General features: G+C 40.0%; 3 protein-coding genes across 3 annotated transcripts; all 3 read left to right on the top strand.

Annotated features, from left to right (window-relative positions):
• The first annotated feature begins 259 nt into the window (after positions 1-259).
• Positions 260-1,111, top strand: LOC118480977 (FK506-binding protein 3-like). Its single transcript, XM_035976012.1, has 2 exons — positions 260-492; positions 583-1,111. Exons 1-2 carry the CDS (start codon positions 260-262, stop codon positions 1,109-1,111), a joined length of 762 nt encoding a protein of 253 aa, XP_035831905.1.
• A 7,583-nt stretch (positions 1,112-8,694) lies between these two features.
• Positions 8,695-9,747, top strand: LOC110933303. Its single transcript, XM_022176532.1, has 3 exons — positions 8,695-8,815; positions 9,077-9,369; positions 9,490-9,747. Exons 1-3 carry the CDS (start codon positions 8,695-8,697, stop codon positions 9,745-9,747), a joined length of 672 nt encoding a protein of 223 aa, XP_022032224.1.
• A 1,280-nt stretch (positions 9,748-11,027) lies between these two features.
• LOC110936281 (histone H2B) lies at positions 11,028-11,639 on the top strand. Its single transcript, XM_022178629.2, has one exon. The coding sequence runs from the start codon at positions 11,091-11,093 to the stop codon at positions 11,505-11,507; it is 417 nt and encodes a 138-aa protein (XP_022034321.1). The 5' UTR covers positions 11,028-11,090; the 3' UTR covers positions 11,508-11,639.
• Positions 11,640-16,254: the final 4,615 nt, after the last annotated feature.

Genomic DNA, 16,254 nt, shown 5'->3' with positions numbered 1-16,254 from the left:
GAATAAAGGGATAGTTGAAGAGGTTGAAGTAGTTGATGGATCTTCGAGTCAACTTGATGCTGGTGGTTCTTCTTCACAACCTGATGTTGAAATGATTGAAGTTGTTGAAATTCAAGAACAAGTTGAAGATGATCAGGAGATGGTTGAAGCTGAAGAGCCTCATGAACCAGAATTCTTAATTGTTGGTGAACCTATCGAGTCTCTAAATGTTGAAAATATTCTTCGGAGAGTTGAAGTTATTTAGAGAAAAAGGAAGGCCATGGAAGTTCTGCTACTTGAGTGGAAGACAGACAAATTTGTGCTGATTGGTGATGCTTACCCTGTGCCATACAATGCAAAAGAAGTGGCAAAGTTGTTGAAATTCCTTGATCTAAAAGAGAAGGGAAAGAGAGCTCGTGGTGAAATTGTGGAAGAAGAATCAGATATAGAAATGTTTGGAGATGAAGAAGAGGAGGATGAAGATAAGGAAGATGAAGATAAATCTGATGACAAGTCTGATAAAGATGATAAAGATGATAAAGATGATAAAGATGATAAAGATGATGATGACAATGATCAAGGTGCTTCTGGATTATTAATCAGAGATTTAGCTGTTCAAGAAAAGGTGGATGAGTTGATGAACAACGAAATCAATGAACAGGAGGATGAAGATCAGAATGAAGCATCATCATCTGGAAAGCAACCTGTTGATCAGGTACTTCTCTCAAATCCTACCATATTTTATTTAAATGTTCAACAACAAGGAGAGGTAGAGATTACAAGAACAAGGGCTGAAATGCTTGAGGAATTGGGGTTAGAAGATGGAAAGTTTAAGTTCAACATTGAAGATGAAATACCCCAGTCCCCTGCAAAAGATTTTGAGCCTAGATACCCCCATGAAGCTGATCATTATGACGATGTAATTGTTGAAAGTGCTTCAGATTCGGAGGAAGATAGATATGATTTTCACTATGAAGGGGAAGATGCGGCATTTCCGTTGCTTGCAGAGCTGTTTAAAGATAAAAATGAAGATGAGATCAGGAGAAAGATTGTAGAAAAGATTTCTACTGAAGATATTCCTGAACCAGTTCCAAGAGAGATTCCTGCAGAAGAAAGAAAGAAATGGTTCTAGAACATGCCGAAGGAAAGAAAAACTCTCAGGGCGCTTCAATTTTTCACACAAAACAAAGATCTTTCTTGGGGAGACATCCTGTCTTGGGGATACTTAGAAGATCTTAAAGTTTATGCTATCAGACGGGAGCAGGGAGTTCAATATTTTGAGTTCTTAGCTGATATTGCTACTTTACCTTGGTGGGACGTAGATACATTGGTGGTAACAAAGAACATTAAACAGTATTATTTCGGTCCAGAAGTACGTGAGCATGATCAGAAATTGTGGAACTATATCAAACAACAAGCAGCAAATCATTATCAAGATTGGAAGCCACATTTCCCAAAGCAAATTGTTACTTACCTGGAGAACGGAGAAAAAGATATTACTTTGGATGTAAAGCCTCCCAGGTGTTTGAAGAATATGCCTCTCAGAGCCATTGAACAAGACTTTCATGATCTATTTCAAGCTTGGCTATACAATCCATCTACAGCTGAGGCAGTAATCTCTTTGTATGACAAGTCCACAGGAGAATCTCGAAGTATTTGTATCTTGGATCCTATGTGGCTGGTGAACTGTTCAAAGAAAGACATAGACTGCTTGTTTGTCAACAAGATAGTTTATGACAAGAAAGACAAAGAGATAGCTATGCAATATCAAGGAGTAGTAGATGTTTGCTTCGCCAAAAAATCAATTCAGGAAGATACTGGAAGACGAAATGGAGAGATCTTGAAATTGATGAGTTCTTAAAAGTTTACAAGCGAAGTCAAAGATCTGAAGCGATAGCTAAAAGAGCTGCTGAGCTGGGAAAAAGAAGAATGGGGTTTGTGCCACCTACTGATCAGACGCCAATCGAATCTGAAGAGAACAAGATACCGAAATGGGATAGAAAGCGTGATGGCGACCCAGAATATCGTAAATGGTGGATAAATGAGGGCAGACACAAAAGAAGAAGAATGTTAGAAGAAAGAGCAGAACAAAGAAGGCAAAAAGCGAAAGAAAGAAGACGCAACATGAGGAAATAAAGACTATGTTGGAAGGAACTACAGCTACATCCGAGGGGGAATCTGTTAGTGTAATAACGTCAGTAGCTTCCGTCAACATGTAGTCATATTTTGTATAGTTGTGTATATGTTTTGTATGTTTGTATGTAAAGCAGGTCAGAATACGGATAAGTTTTTGTTAAGTGCTATAGCTGCCAGCCGATCGGCTAGCCCAGCCGATCGGACAGCCCGGCCGATCGAGTAGGCTGTTCGATCGGTTACCATTGTCAGCCGATCGGCTAGCCCAGCCGATCAGCCAGCACTCACTTATTCTGACCTTGCCTATAAATAGCTGTTCGATCAGCTTATTTAGAACCTTTTAACACTTTCACTTTCTAGCAACCTTTTGTAAGTCTGAGTTCTTTCTGGTTCCTGTACACTTTCACATCATTCAATAGAATATCAGACGGTGATTCAGAGTAGAATGTTGTCTTTGTACATCTGCTATGTGATTACATGAATTCCGCGTATTAATCACTTACGATTCAACTACGTTTTCGTACAAGAAGATCCCATCCGAGGGACCAAGACTAGTTCTAGTAGGAAACGTGATTGAAAGCATAGTACTTAGTTTGTCATTCGTGACTGTGTACCTACTCGGTAATCGCTGAATGCTGGAAAGCATAAAAACCGGTCAAAATCATTTTAGATAGATAAAATATTTCAAAACGCCAAAAACAATAGAAAATGTCAAAAACATTAGAAAATGAAAATGAAATTACTTGTGCAAAAAGAGGAAATGATAGTACATCAGTGGACTATCAGTGCATGCTAAAGATATGTAATGTTTAAAATGGTTAAACAATCTCACTAAAGATGTGTCGGTAGGCTCAGCTAGACTTGTAGTTTTGCGATAACGATACAAACTTAAATAGAAAAACCAAGTTCTAGTGGGAAACGTGATTGAAAGCATAGTACTTAGTTTTGTCCTTCGTGATTGTGTACCTACTCGGTAATCGTTGAATGCTGGAAAGCATAAAAACCGGTCAGTTTGTAAACTTTCACAACTTACTGAAAAAGTCATTATGATTGTGTATTTCATCTTGCAAAGATTTAAAACTTGTTTTATTTCTTTATTTTGTTTAAGCATTGGACATCCTTTGTGTATATGAAAGTATCGAACTGGATGTTAATGCCTGAACGTTTATGCTTTATTTTACTTGGTGTTTCATTTTTAGTAGGCTTTCCAAGCAAGAGGTGGCTTGCTTGGAGGACAAGGCTCAGGGACTATATATAGATTACTACACCTCACTTGGAGCGTGTGCATTTGTGAGCCACCACCCCGGGGGAGCTTACCCGTGGTGGATGATAATCTTGTAGTTTTTCTATTCACGTTCAATGAAAATATCTTTCTTTCAATCCTTATGTTTATCTATCTTTCTATTGTTTATCTTTATTCATGGCTCGAATTCACCCCGTCTCATGTTTTATATCGAACTGAGACTGAAATCGGATCGTTACAGACCTATCAAAAGTGAATTTCTTCATTGCGCAAGTCTTGTTGGACATTTTCGGGAACGGGAACTTGTGTAGGAGGATCCGGCACCCAATCTAGAGATATTGCACGCCCATCTTCTTTTATTAACATATTGTGCAATATGATATATGCATATACTATGTTATGGATTGTCTTTTTATTCATTACACGAACCGGTTGGTTAAGTATGTCCCATCTACCCTTTAAAACACAAAAAGCTCTCTCAACATCTTTTATTGCCGGTTCTTGCAACTTCTTGAACATCTTTTCTTTAACCTCGACAGGAAATGAAAGAGCTTTCACAAAACAGACCGTGATGGGTATATATCATCCACAAGAACATAGCTTCATCTATAATATCTTCCGTTATAAAAAAATGGACAGAAGGGTGCGGTACCATCTGTTACACTTTGAAACAACGGTGATGTGTACAAAGCACTAATGTCGTTATTTGAACTAGGAACACCAAAATATGAATGCCAAAACAATAAATCATTCGACCTCACCGCTTCAAGTATGATGGTCGGTCTTTTAACGTCACTCCTAACATACGCCCCTCGCAACTCTTTTGGACACTTTCTCCATTCGATATGTGTACAATCGATGCTACCGAGCATCCCTGGAAAATGCCATCTAGGCTTATGCGCGACGTAAATACGTGTGATGTCGTGTCTCGTCAGTATACGTAGAAACTCATTGCCATACAATTTAATGTTGTTTGAACTTAAAAGTTTTTGATTTAAACTTTTATTGTCACTAATCGTATTGGTTTGGTGAAACTATTTTACTAATATAATTGTTTAATATGATTGGTGGCTTGATCCTGGTTAGTCACATGCCTCGCGATAGTACTCCGCATGTGGAATTTGAGGGTGTGACACTTGCCCTTTTCCAACCCAGCCTTGGGCTCAGTAGTGGGATTCAATGTCCAACTCGTGGCCTAATCACAGTAATCACTCTACAGCCTCATCTAACAGTGTGCAGCCCAGGCCCACTTAGCTAAGACGGATCTAATGGACCCGACCAGTGTCATGAACACGATGTAGACACTCTCAATGGTCACATATGGGAATGGTCAATGGCATTTTGACACAGGTGCGAGTTCTCACATAACATATGATAAAAATAAATTTACCACTTTCTCTAATTATTCACCTATAGCCTCAATATTTGTGGGAAATGGTAATAAAATTCAAGTTATGGGTTCAAGATCTTCGTTTATACCCACACCATCTTGACCATTACACTTAAAATCTGTTTTGTTTAACCCCAGGATCATTAAAAACCTTATCTCGCCGGTTTAATATTGATAATAATACTTCCATTGAATGTGACCTTTTTGGATTCTTTGTGAAGGATTTCAAGGATGACACAATCCTGAGTCGTTACGACAGTACAAGTGATCTTTACCTGCTCACTTTCAACGCTTCCGCCACCGCTTGCTATGCTTCAACTCAAGAATCTCCGTTTTGGCACAATCGACTTGGACACTCAGGTCAACCCATCTTGGGGTTTCTTAGTTCAAAACATTTTATTTCTACTCGAAAAATACTCGCTTGATTTGAGGCTCGGTTTTAAATGAGCCGCCCTGCTCTGTTCGGTTTGTAAACGAGCCAAGCACGAGCAAAGGTCTGCTCAGTTCGGCTCGGCTCGTGAACAACCCTAGTCATAATTAATATTTAATAATAATTAAATGAAAATAAAACAAACGTGACAAATCATTCTTGTAATACTTAGTATAGTTAGGGGTTCTCTACTTTCCATCACTCACCACACCCAATCATGTTTCGCCACGTCATCGAACTTGGTTCCATCACTACAAATGAATTTTAGTGGGGGTGCCTATCACTAGTTATGGATTTTTTTAAATAATAAATTAACAATAATAATTTCATTTAAATAAAAAACATTATTTCTAGACATGTTTTAGGTTACAACTTAAAAAAACATATAAAAATAAAAAGATACACAAAGAAAATCTACTTCTCATCCGAATCCGGAAATTCCAAACCTAAAGAACCTACAAGTTCAATTAAATCATATCGCAACCGAAAGTGAATTTCTTCATTGTGCAAGTCTAGTTGGACATTTTCGGGAACGGGAACTTGTGTAGGAGGATCCGGCACCCAATCTAGAGATATTACACGTCCATCTTCCTTTATTAACATATTGTGCAATATGATATATGCATATACTATGTTATAGATTGTTTTTTATTCTTTGCACGAACCGGTCGGTTTAGTATGTCTCATCTACCCTTTAAAACACCAAAAGCTTTCTCAACATCTTTTATTGCCGATTCTTGCAACTTCTTGAACATCTTTTCTTTAACCTCAATAGGAAATGAAAGAGCTTTCACAAAACAGACCATGATGGGTAGATACCATCCACAAGAACATAGCCTTGTCTGTAATATCTTCCGTTAACAAAAAATGGACAGAAGGGTGCGGTACCATCTGTTACGCTTTGAAACAACGACGATGTGTACAAAGCATTGATGTTGTTATTTGAACTAGGAACACCAAAATATGAATGCCAAAACCATAAATCATTCGACGTCACCGCTTCAAGTATGATGGTCGCTCTTTTGCCGTCACTCCTAACATACTCCCCTCGCAACTCTCTTGGACAATTTCTCCATTCGATATGTGTACAATCGATGCTACCGAGCATCCCTAGAAAATGCCATTTAGCCTCATGCGCGACGTAAATACGTGCGATGTCGTGTCTCGTCGGTTTACGTAGAAACTCATTGCCATACAATTTAATGATCGCTTTACAAAAGAATTGCAAACATTCACGTGAAGTTCTTGCCAACATAGCTAAGTATTCATCAAATTGATCGGGAGGGTTACCTGTCGCTAGTTGGCGAATGACAGATGTGCATTTTTGTATCGGCGTGAAACTTCGTTTGCCTTTCCCGTCGCAACTTTCTTGAAACCATTCTTCGCTTGATTCGATGTCTGCTACAATCTTTAAAAATAAATCATTTGGTAAACGAAACCGATTCTTAAATGTTTCGGCATTGTAGACCTGATTCTCCACAAAATAATCCTTCATTAACACTTCGTTGGCATGTATACGATCACGATCCACCATTTTCTTCTTTGAGCGGCTCAAACCTTCAAGTTCATTATACGCTTTCTTGAAAAAATCAAGCGTGTCATCGTCGGGAGACGAAGAGCTATCGGTGTCTAGCGGAAACGAATCGGTTGGAAATTCCATTTTTATGCAAGAAAGTGGTGCAAAATTATGTATTTGTGTGGGTGAAATATGTATTTGTGTGGATGGTATATATATAGTGTTTAAAATTGTTTTTTTTTTTATTTTGAAACCCCCCCCCCCAACGGTCACCCCTCTCCAACGGTAACATTTGAAACATTCAGGCATGGTCACTAGCACGCGCTGTCACCACCACGTGTGGTCACCATGAGTGGCAGCGGTGTTCCACACGTTGTCACCCAACCACCATGGACCATCACGTAGCGCCCCCACCTCCCTTAGTATAGTTAGTAACCATCACTAGTGCTCTAGTGGTGGCCACGAGTATTTAAGTTCGACATATGGTTGGCCCGTGTGAGTTTTCCCCTCAAGGTCTCAAGTTCGAGTATGGGTGATAGGGGTTTCTTATTGAGGGGTTTAAATTGGGAATCTATTGTACGAGGGGGTTCTCTAGCGCGGACCGGGTTAAGATAACGATAGCTAGACTTCCCGACATTCACGAACAATTCACACCTTTCGAAAAAAAGTAACTGGAATAATTAGTATAGTCAGTAACTATTATATATTTTTTTCCATAAGGGTGAGAGGGGTGGTCACCTTTTGAGGTGAGATAAGCTCTCCACCCATCCAATGATTTAGGGTCTGTTTGGTATGACGTAATAGAATAGATGAGGGAACGGAATAGACGAGGTAATGGAATGTACAAATGAATGAAATGGATCATTACATTCCATAGTCTTGTTTGGTTACCATGCAGGAAAGGAATAAATCATTACCTTGTGTTGTTTGGTAGGTAAGAAAAAAAAAAGGAATGAATTAAATCGGCGAAGGGTGGTGGTGGTGATCGATGGCGGCTAGTAGCGGTGGCAGCGATAGGTGGCGGTGGTCGATGGTAGTGGTAGTGGTGGTGGGTGGCGGTGGTCGGTGGGTGACAGTTGTTAGCGGTGGCGGCGGCGATGGTCGGGTTTCTGTTGTGGCAGGTGGCGGCGATGGTGGTCGATGGTGGTGGCAACGACGGTGGGTGGAGGTGGTCAACGGTAGCGGGTGGTGGCCGCGAAGGATGGTGGCAGTGGTCAGGTAGTGCTCGGTGGTGGCAGGTGGTAGCGACGGTGGTGGCGACGACGACGGTGGGTGGTGGTTGTTGCCGGTAGCGGGAGGTGGTCGCAGTGGATGGCGGTAGTGGTCGGGGTGGCGGTGGTCGGTGGGCGGGTGGCGGTGGTCGGTGGTGGCGGGTGGCGGCGATGGTGGTCGATGGTGGTGGCGACGACGGTGGATGGTGTTGTCGCACGGTGAAAGGGCATAAGGAACCTTCCCCGCACCCACCCCGTTCACCCTAAGACCAAAGGGTATGGGCCTCGTCTCCGGCTCGCCCCCCTCGTCGTGGGTCGTCCCACACCGCCCCCCTGGGGCCCGTCGCGGCGCCATCGTCCTCTCCGAGACGTTGGAGACGGAGCGAATGGTTTGAAAAAGTGGGCCCCCCTAACGGTAACATCCTTCTTTTATATAAAAAAAATCACCCGTACTAATATATTTAACCTTTCACCCCATTTTTTACCAAAAAATTCCACTTTTCACCCCATTTTTATAAAAAATTCTCTCCTATCCTTAAAAAAATTATGGATCCCTACAACCCAAATAATCCCAACTCAAGTTTACTCCCGTTTTCGTCACCCGGCTACACACCCGTGATGGAAAACTCTTTTGTGGGTTACCAACAAATGCCCAACGCTTTCAACCAACGAAACCAATACCCTGTGCAACAACCTAACATTATGTTCAACCAAATGCAAATGCGACAACCCAACATTCCGTTTAACCAAATGCCATATCAAATGCAGCAGCTAATGTAAAACCCGATAAATATGCCATATCAACCACCGCCACAAGCACGTCTAACACAAATCGAGGAAGAAGATGATGACGTAGAGGTTGTGCCAGAAACGCAAGCTGAACCTTCAAAAAAGAAAAATACAAAGGGAAAGGGTAAAAAAAGAAGACGCAGCCGCCAAATAACAACAAAGGCCATGGTCAAAAATTGAGGAGAGGCGTTGGCGAAGGCATATATTGGCTCGTCAACGTCTCCTATAATCGGTAAAAATTAATTTTTTTGTACATTATATTATTATTGTTATTAAATATTATTTGTAGATTATATTTTGTTAGAAAATATTATTATTGTTACTAACGTTTATCTGTACACTATATTTTTTCTAACAAAATATTATTATTGTTACTAACTTGTAGGTAACAATCAAGCAAGCGATGGGTTTTGGCAAGAAACCCTTGATATATTCCACGCGATTATGGAACAAGGCGAGTACAAAACCGTTGATTATATCGGCTCCAAGTGGCGCAAGATGAATACGTTGATCCAACGCTTTTGTGGGTTTTATAACACAACGCTCGCCAACAAACCGAGTGGGTGGAACAACGAAAATGTTTTCAATGAAGCGTTGCGTTTATACGAAAATGAAAATAAAACTTCTTTCCCACGTGTCCGTGCTTGGCAAATTGTAAAGGATCATCCAAAATGGAAGGCAACTCCAAATGAGGTTGCAAGCGCGAAACGAGCAACCAAACGGTCTAAAACTTCCGAGTCAGGAAGTTATAGCGTTGGAGGCTCAACCGGTCGTTGCTAAATAAATATCAATGACGAGCCTGAGTATGACGAGGAGCCGATTGGAGAGGAAGAACGTCCCCCAGGAAGGGACAAAAGTAAAAAGATAGCGGTTGAAAAAAGGAAACAAGCCGCATCAGGAAGTGGCGGTGGTTCGAAGCCGGAAGGTATTATAGCCGAGTTGAAAGCATTCAACCAAACCTTTACTGAGACGCAAACCGAGAAGGTAAAGGTGAAGAAACGACAAGCCGAGGAGAAGAAAATGAGGCAAGAAGAAGCGCAGCAGTTGGAGGAATAAAAAATAATGACCACCGACCTTAGTGAATATCCCGAAGAAGACCGTCACATCTTACAAATGATGAAGGAAAAAATTAGGAAAAAATGGAGTGTGAGAGTGTAGTTTTTTTTTTTTTTTTAAATGTAACTTTAGATTAATTTTAAGTGTGTTTTTTTAGTTTTTATTTAAATGTAACTTTAGGTTTTTTTAGGTGTGTTGTTTTTTTTTAGGTTTTATTTAAATGTAACTTTAGGTTTTTATTTAAATGTAAGTTTTTTATTTTTATTTACTTTGTTTTAATTAATTAATTAAATAAAAAAATAATAATAAAAAAAATAGGGGAGGACCATTCACCACACCCTTAGATAGTCTCTAAGAGGATGATCCTTCGCTTTTACTTAGTTGACGCCTACGTAACGGATGATGTCTTTGGGACTATCCTCACCATATCCTTTTTTTAAGATAAAGTTAGATATTTGGTTTTGAATTTCAGTTAGGGGTGTTCATCGAATCGAATATCGAATTTTCGAATTATTCGAATCGAATTGTTCGAATAATTTTTATTTTTCCTTGAATTCGTATTCGATTCGAATTCGATTAAAACCTACCGAATTCGATTCGAATTCGTATTCGAATAAAAAACTCAATTCGTATTCGATTCGTATTCGATTAAAAATTCGAATTCGAATCGAATTCGAATAAATTCGATTTAATTCAGATTCTTTAAAAACATGTAAAAACATTCAAAATAAAACATAAATTTTAAAGCACCCATAAAGCACGATATCACATTAAAAAGTTCCAAATAAAGTACCAAAAGTTCCAAATAAAGTACCAAAAGTTCCAAATTAGTTACGGGCCATGTAGTGGGTTTGGTAATGGAAAAAAAATTGATAATAATTTATAGTATAGCCTAATAAAAGTTATATATATTATATATAAAAATAATAAATAAAAGTGTATAATTTTTATTCGAATTTCGAATCGAATTTGAAATTATAAATTCGTATTCGATTTACTTGAATCGAATTCGAATTCTTATAATCGAAACGAATTCTTGATAATCGAATCGAATTTAAACGAATTTCGAATTTTTCGAATTCGAAACGAATTCTGCACACCCCTAATTTCAGTTTTGTAGAATTAAAAAAAAAAAAAAAAACTTCACTGTAACCAACCGCTGGGATGCTTTTGAAAAAACGAACGGTGACAGATCATAATCCGCGTGGTTAGATATCCAACCAATCAAATCAATCCTCAACAACCTATATATACAAATTCCACAAAGTTACTCCAACAGCAATCGTCTTTCCGTTTATTTACACCTTCACAGTTCACAACCATTTTCACTTTGACTAATAGCAATGGCGCCAAAGGCCGCAGCCGGAAAGAAGCCAGTGGCTGAGAAAGCACCCGCAGAGAAGAAGCCCAAGGCTGAGAAAAAGCTTCCAAAGGAGTCGTCCGCATCAGCAACCGACAAAAAGAAGAAGAAGCACAAGAAGTCGGTAGAGACGTACAAGATCTACATCTTCAAGGTTTTGAAGCAGGTTCATCCGGATATTGGGATCTCGAGCAAGGCAATGGGGATCATGAACTCCTTCATCAATGATATTTTCGAGAAGCTTGCTCAGGAAGCGTCGAAGCTTGCAAGGTACAACAAGAAGAATACGTTGTCGTCGAGGGAGATTCAGACTGCTGTGAGACTTGTGCTTCCTGGGGAACTGGCGAAACATGCTGTTTCTGAGGGTACTAAGGCTGTTACCAAGTTTACTAGCGCCTAGACTAGAGGGGGTTTGGTTTGGTTTGTTGGGTTAGGTTCATGAAACTTGATTTTGATAATTTGATGTAAAGCTAGTTTGTTTTGATGAAAGGGTTATGAAATTATCAAGAGAATTTTTTGTTTTGAGTGGTTATTACATGCGTTAATCTTTGATTTAGATGTTATTCTGCACATGGTTATTTATGACTGATGTTTCTTGTTTGTATATTTTGAAAACCTATTTCAGTTTTAATTTTAAGGTTCGATTAACCAAAAAAGAAACAAAAACAAAAACCCTGCAACTTTTCTTCCTTCTTCGTCTTCCTTGCTTACAAAAGCAAAAAAAAAAAAACACACACACACAATAAATACACACGTGAAAAATGAAAAAGAAACTTAATCCCCAACTTTCCCTGTCGATCGGGGAGGGCTCCTCATTCACCGGGGTATTTTTTATACCGGTTCCGGGGCGGTATTCTCAGACGGGGTCGGGCTTCACTTGCCTCCTCAAAATGACTTTGTGTGCCCTTAGGCAGGGGCGGATGTACCAAATAAGAAGGGGTAGCCTCCACTACCCCTTGGCGGTCAGGGGCGGAACCAGAGGGGGGTCAAGAGGGTCCGTTGACCCTCCGATCATCAGAACTTTTTGAACTTTTATTTATAAATTTTGAGTTTTTAAATAACAAACTTATAGATGGACCCCCTAATTTGAACCGCTATAGAATATAAGCTTATGATGACCCCCTAACTAAATCGTTCTGGTTCCGCCACTGTTGGCGGTAGTGTAAATTTTGGAAAAATTTGACATTTTTTTTAGCGTTTTTTCGATTTCGTTACCTCGACGTTACCCCTATGAAAGTTTTCTAGATCCACCACTGCCCTTAATTAGGGGTTTAAGGCATGGGGATTGAATGTCACCACACCTATTTACAATTGTTATGGATGATGAAGAACATTAATGTGAATGGTGAATTTAAATACCATAGGATGTATCATCAGATGAAGATAACTCACTTATGTTTTGCTGATGACTTATTGGTCTTTTGCAATGTTGATTGCTCTTTTGCTAGTGTTATTAAACAATACTTGGAAGAGTTTGGGGCAGTCTCAGGCTTGATACCATATATAAATAAGAGCACTATATTCTTTAGTTAGGTTCATCATTTGTGCCAAAAAATCATATAACAAGAATTTGATGCTTGGTTGAACGGGTGAAAATAGGGGGGTTATGGATTGCATAAATAAGGCTATCATACGGGTGTCAGAATTCGATGGAAGTATCAATTGATCCCAAATGTTTGGCTGGTATTAACTATGCTGAATTACTTGTGTTATTACATGGGTAATATTATGTTGCTGCTCATGATTCCTATATAATGTGGTGCCTGATATTTTCAAGTATTGTATTGATGGCTAATTGTTCTCGGTTTGTACAACTGGGGTCAATTTTTTTTAGTTTGTTGTTACGACATACTCGATGATATGTTATTGATTCTTAGAGTGCATGTTTTTTTTGAACGGCAAACAAAACTTTATATATATAAAGAGCCGGTAAGAGACTGGAAAAACTACAACCGAAAAACAGAAAAACAAACCGAAAAAGCATACAAAAGATCGGTTACATTAAAAAGAATCCAATTCTCCCACGAGGGAGTCTTCAGTCTAGCTCGGTTGGAAATCCAAAAGAAAGCGTCCTCTTTGATAAGGTCCACCGTTTTTCTAATAGAGTGCAGGTTATTTTGAATATAGAGTATGTCTGGAAGTGTCTGTGTTTAATGTCACGGAGTTAGTCTTTCAACTCGCGTGCGGCCTTAGATCACGGTGTAAGTAAGCCTTGCCGACTTGGTGTCGTTGGGTTTTGATTATGAAAGTTGCTAAAGGGAACGTTGGATCGCAAGTGGGTTGCTTGTAATACTTGAACACAAGTATACAAGATAAAAGCTTTGTATTAACAAAGAGAGATTACAAGTGTGCTAGATGTTTACAAGTATTTGGGGATGCTTCAAATGAGCCCCCATGATCTCTATTTATACTACATAGATCACCTTCTAGAGTGTTCTATATCTAGAACACTCCTTACAAAATATCTTGCTTAAATATCTAAGATATTTCCTACTAAATATCATGATATTTGTTGAAATCTAGATCCTTCCATGGCAGATTTTTATGGATGATGTAACCAGCCCTTTCTAGCGGATTCTAGGCCCTTCTTGGCTGATATTTTGTGCTTCTTAGTGTCTCCATGTTTCTGGAATAATACGGGTTGTTCCGGAACCTTCCGGGCAGCTCTAAACGCGACTAGATGGCCCCGGAAACTTCTAGAAGATTGAAATTTTGAGCTGAATTTATGCGGGGCGTAACATCCTCCCCCACCTAAATTCGCAACGTCCTCGTTGCGATGCCCGAATCCCTCACGTGTTTTCATGAGTTGTATTGCTGATAATATTTTGCCTCGGTTCTTAGACTTCAAGGGTGCAGTGTGCACTTTATCGCCTTTGATGATGTAGAGTGTGTTCATGAATGGTGCTGGCATGGCCTTTTGTTCTCGAAAGAAGTCCACCCCGAGCACAATATCGTAGTCTTCGATTGGAACAATCGAGAAGTGTAACTTGCCTGCCCATGTCCCGATTTTGGTTTTTACGCCCCAAGCGACACCCTCGATCGGTATGGGATCTCCGTTAGCGGCTTCAATCCAGCCTTCTTGAGTTATGATTCTTAAGCCGAGTCTTCTCGCCTCGTTTGTTGACATAAAGTTGTGGCTAGCACCGGTATCGACCAATGCTTCTAAGGTTTCTCCTTTGATTTCTAGATTGACAAAGCGAAGACCTTTACCCTTCGGATTGCCCACGACTGTTGTCGGGTTAGCTTGATTTGCCATCGCCAATGGTTTTCTTTCCATTTCGGTCATAGCATTTAAAACTTGAAGTTGCATTGCACCTAGGCGAACCTCTTCGGTTTCCTCAGGTTCATCATCGCCGGTCCTTATAAGGGCCGTTAGTCTGGTTTTCTTTGGGCAGTCTCGTGCATCATGAGGTCCATCGCAAAGGAAGCAACCTTTGTTTACGGCTTTTCCTTTGTTATATAATGTTAATGCCCGGTCATCATTCTTCCGGTATTGATTTTGGTTGGTGGGTTTTGCTCCCCCACCTTTTGCATCGCCAGTCTCTGTAGTTGCTGATCTTGTCAAACGATTTTCATTACGGTCGTGCAAGTTTTCAGCAACAAAGATTACCGATGATAAGTCTTGAACATTTCGTCGTTCAAGTTCGGTTTTGGCCCATTGTTGCAAGCCATCAACAAAGTATATGAGAGCATCCTTGGGCGACAAGTCCGGAATCTCAAGCACAAGGGTAGTAAATTCATTGATATAATCTTTGATGCTACCCCTTTGCCTAAGGTTTCATAGCCGAATCTTTGCATCGTGTTCGGCATTTTCCGGATAAAATTGCTTCTTAATTTCTTTTACAAAATCAGCCCAAGTGTTGATGGTGCACATACCTTTTTCGATCTCCATGTGCTTTTGTCGCCACCATAGAGCCGCGGTTTCCTTTAGGTATAAGGTCACCGTCTTGATTTTCTTGCCATCGTCAACGATGTCTATGGCTTCAAAGTCTTGCTCAACTTCCCAAATGAAGTCGTCAACGGCTCGTGCCTCCCGTTTTCCTACAAACAGAGATGGCTTTGGGACTTCAGACTTTGAAGAAATGATGTTGTCGCCTCGGTTTGCTAGTGCTTGTTTGCAAATGTTTAGCTCCATTTGCAACTCATTGAATTTTTCAGCAAACTTGCTCTCTATATTGCTTTGTACTTACCCCAGTTCCTTCATAAACATCTCTTTTAATTCTGCTTGCATGACCTGCATAGCAAGTTTGATGTCTTCTCTTAACTCGCCGAGATCGCCACCTACTTGTTCCAGCGACTCGTTAGTGTTTGTTTGGAAGATGTCGACTTCAGCCTTGAATTCTTCAACTTGTGTCTTGAATTCAGCTATCGATGTCTCCACGTCTTCCACGCGTTTGTCTAAGCTTGCGACCAAGTCCTTGGACATGTCTCGATTCTTTCTTCCTCCTTTGCGAGTGTCATCGCGCCCACGGGTCTCTTCTCAAGTAGCCGTTGTTGTAAGTTGAGTTTTATCATCAGCCATCTTGGATGGATCGGAACGTTGCTCTGATACCACTTGTCACGGAGTTAGTCTTTCAACTCGCGTGCGGCCTTAGATCACGGTCTAAGTAAGCCTTGCCGACTTGGTGTCGTTGGGTTTTGATTATGAAAGTTGCTAAAGGGAACGTTGGATCGCAAGTGGGTTGCTTGTAATACTTGAACACAAGTATACAAGATAAAAGCTTTGTATTAACAAAGAGAGATTACAAGTGTGCTAGATGTTTACAAGTATTTGGGGATGCTTCAAATGAGCCCCCATGATATCTATTTATACTACATAGATCACCTTCTAGAGTGTTCTATATCTAGAACACTGCTTACAAAATATCTCGCTTAAATATCTAAGATATTTCCTACTAAATATCATGATATTTGTTGAAATCTAGATCCTTCCATGGCAGATTTTTTATGGATGATGTAACCAGTCCTTTCTAGCGGATTCTAGGACCTTCTTGGCTGATATTTTGTGCTTCTTAGTGTCTCCATGTTACTGGAATAATACGGGTTGTTCCGGAACCTTCCGGGGAGCTTTAAACGCGACTAGATGGCCCCGGAAACTTCTAGAAGATTGAAATTTTGAGCTGAATTTATGCGGGGCGTGACATTAA

The sequence above is a fragment of the Helianthus annuus genome, chromosome 8 (assembly GCF_002127325.2).
Source record: "Helianthus annuus cultivar XRQ/B chromosome 8, HanXRQr2.0-SUNRISE, whole genome shotgun sequence".
In the NCBI taxonomy this organism is placed as follows: domain Eukaryota; kingdom Viridiplantae; phylum Streptophyta; class Magnoliopsida; order Asterales; family Asteraceae; genus Helianthus; species Helianthus annuus.
This window is presented reverse-complemented; position numbering and strand designations above follow the sequence as displayed.

What these genes read in the sequence shown, in the direction of transcription:
- LOC118480977 (XM_035976012.1), top strand. Translation starts at nt 260, where the DNA reads ATGGAAGTTCTGCTACTTGAGTGGAAGACAGACAAATTTGTGCTGATT. An exon ending in GAAGATAAATCTGATGACAA is followed by an intron (nt 493 to 582) that starts GTCTGATAAAGA and finishes ATTATTAATCAG; the next exon opens with AGATTTAGCTGTTCAAGAAA.
- LOC110933303 (XM_022176532.1), top strand. Translation starts at nt 8,695, where the DNA reads ATGCCATATCAACCACCGCCACAAGCACGTCTAACACAAATCGAGGAA. An exon ending in GAAAAATACAAAGGGAAAGG is followed by an intron (nt 8,816 to 9,076) that starts GTAAAAAAAGAA and finishes ACTAACTTGTAG; the next exon opens with GTAACAATCAAGCAAGCGAT. An exon ending in AGGATCATCCAAAATGGAAG is followed by an intron (nt 9,370 to 9,489) that starts GCAACTCCAAAT and finishes ATCAATGACGAG; the next exon opens with CCTGAGTATGACGAGGAGCC.
- LOC110936281 (XM_022178629.2), top strand. Translation starts at nt 11,091, where the DNA reads ATGGCGCCAAAGGCCGCAGCCGGAAAGAAGCCAGTGGCTGAGAAAGCA.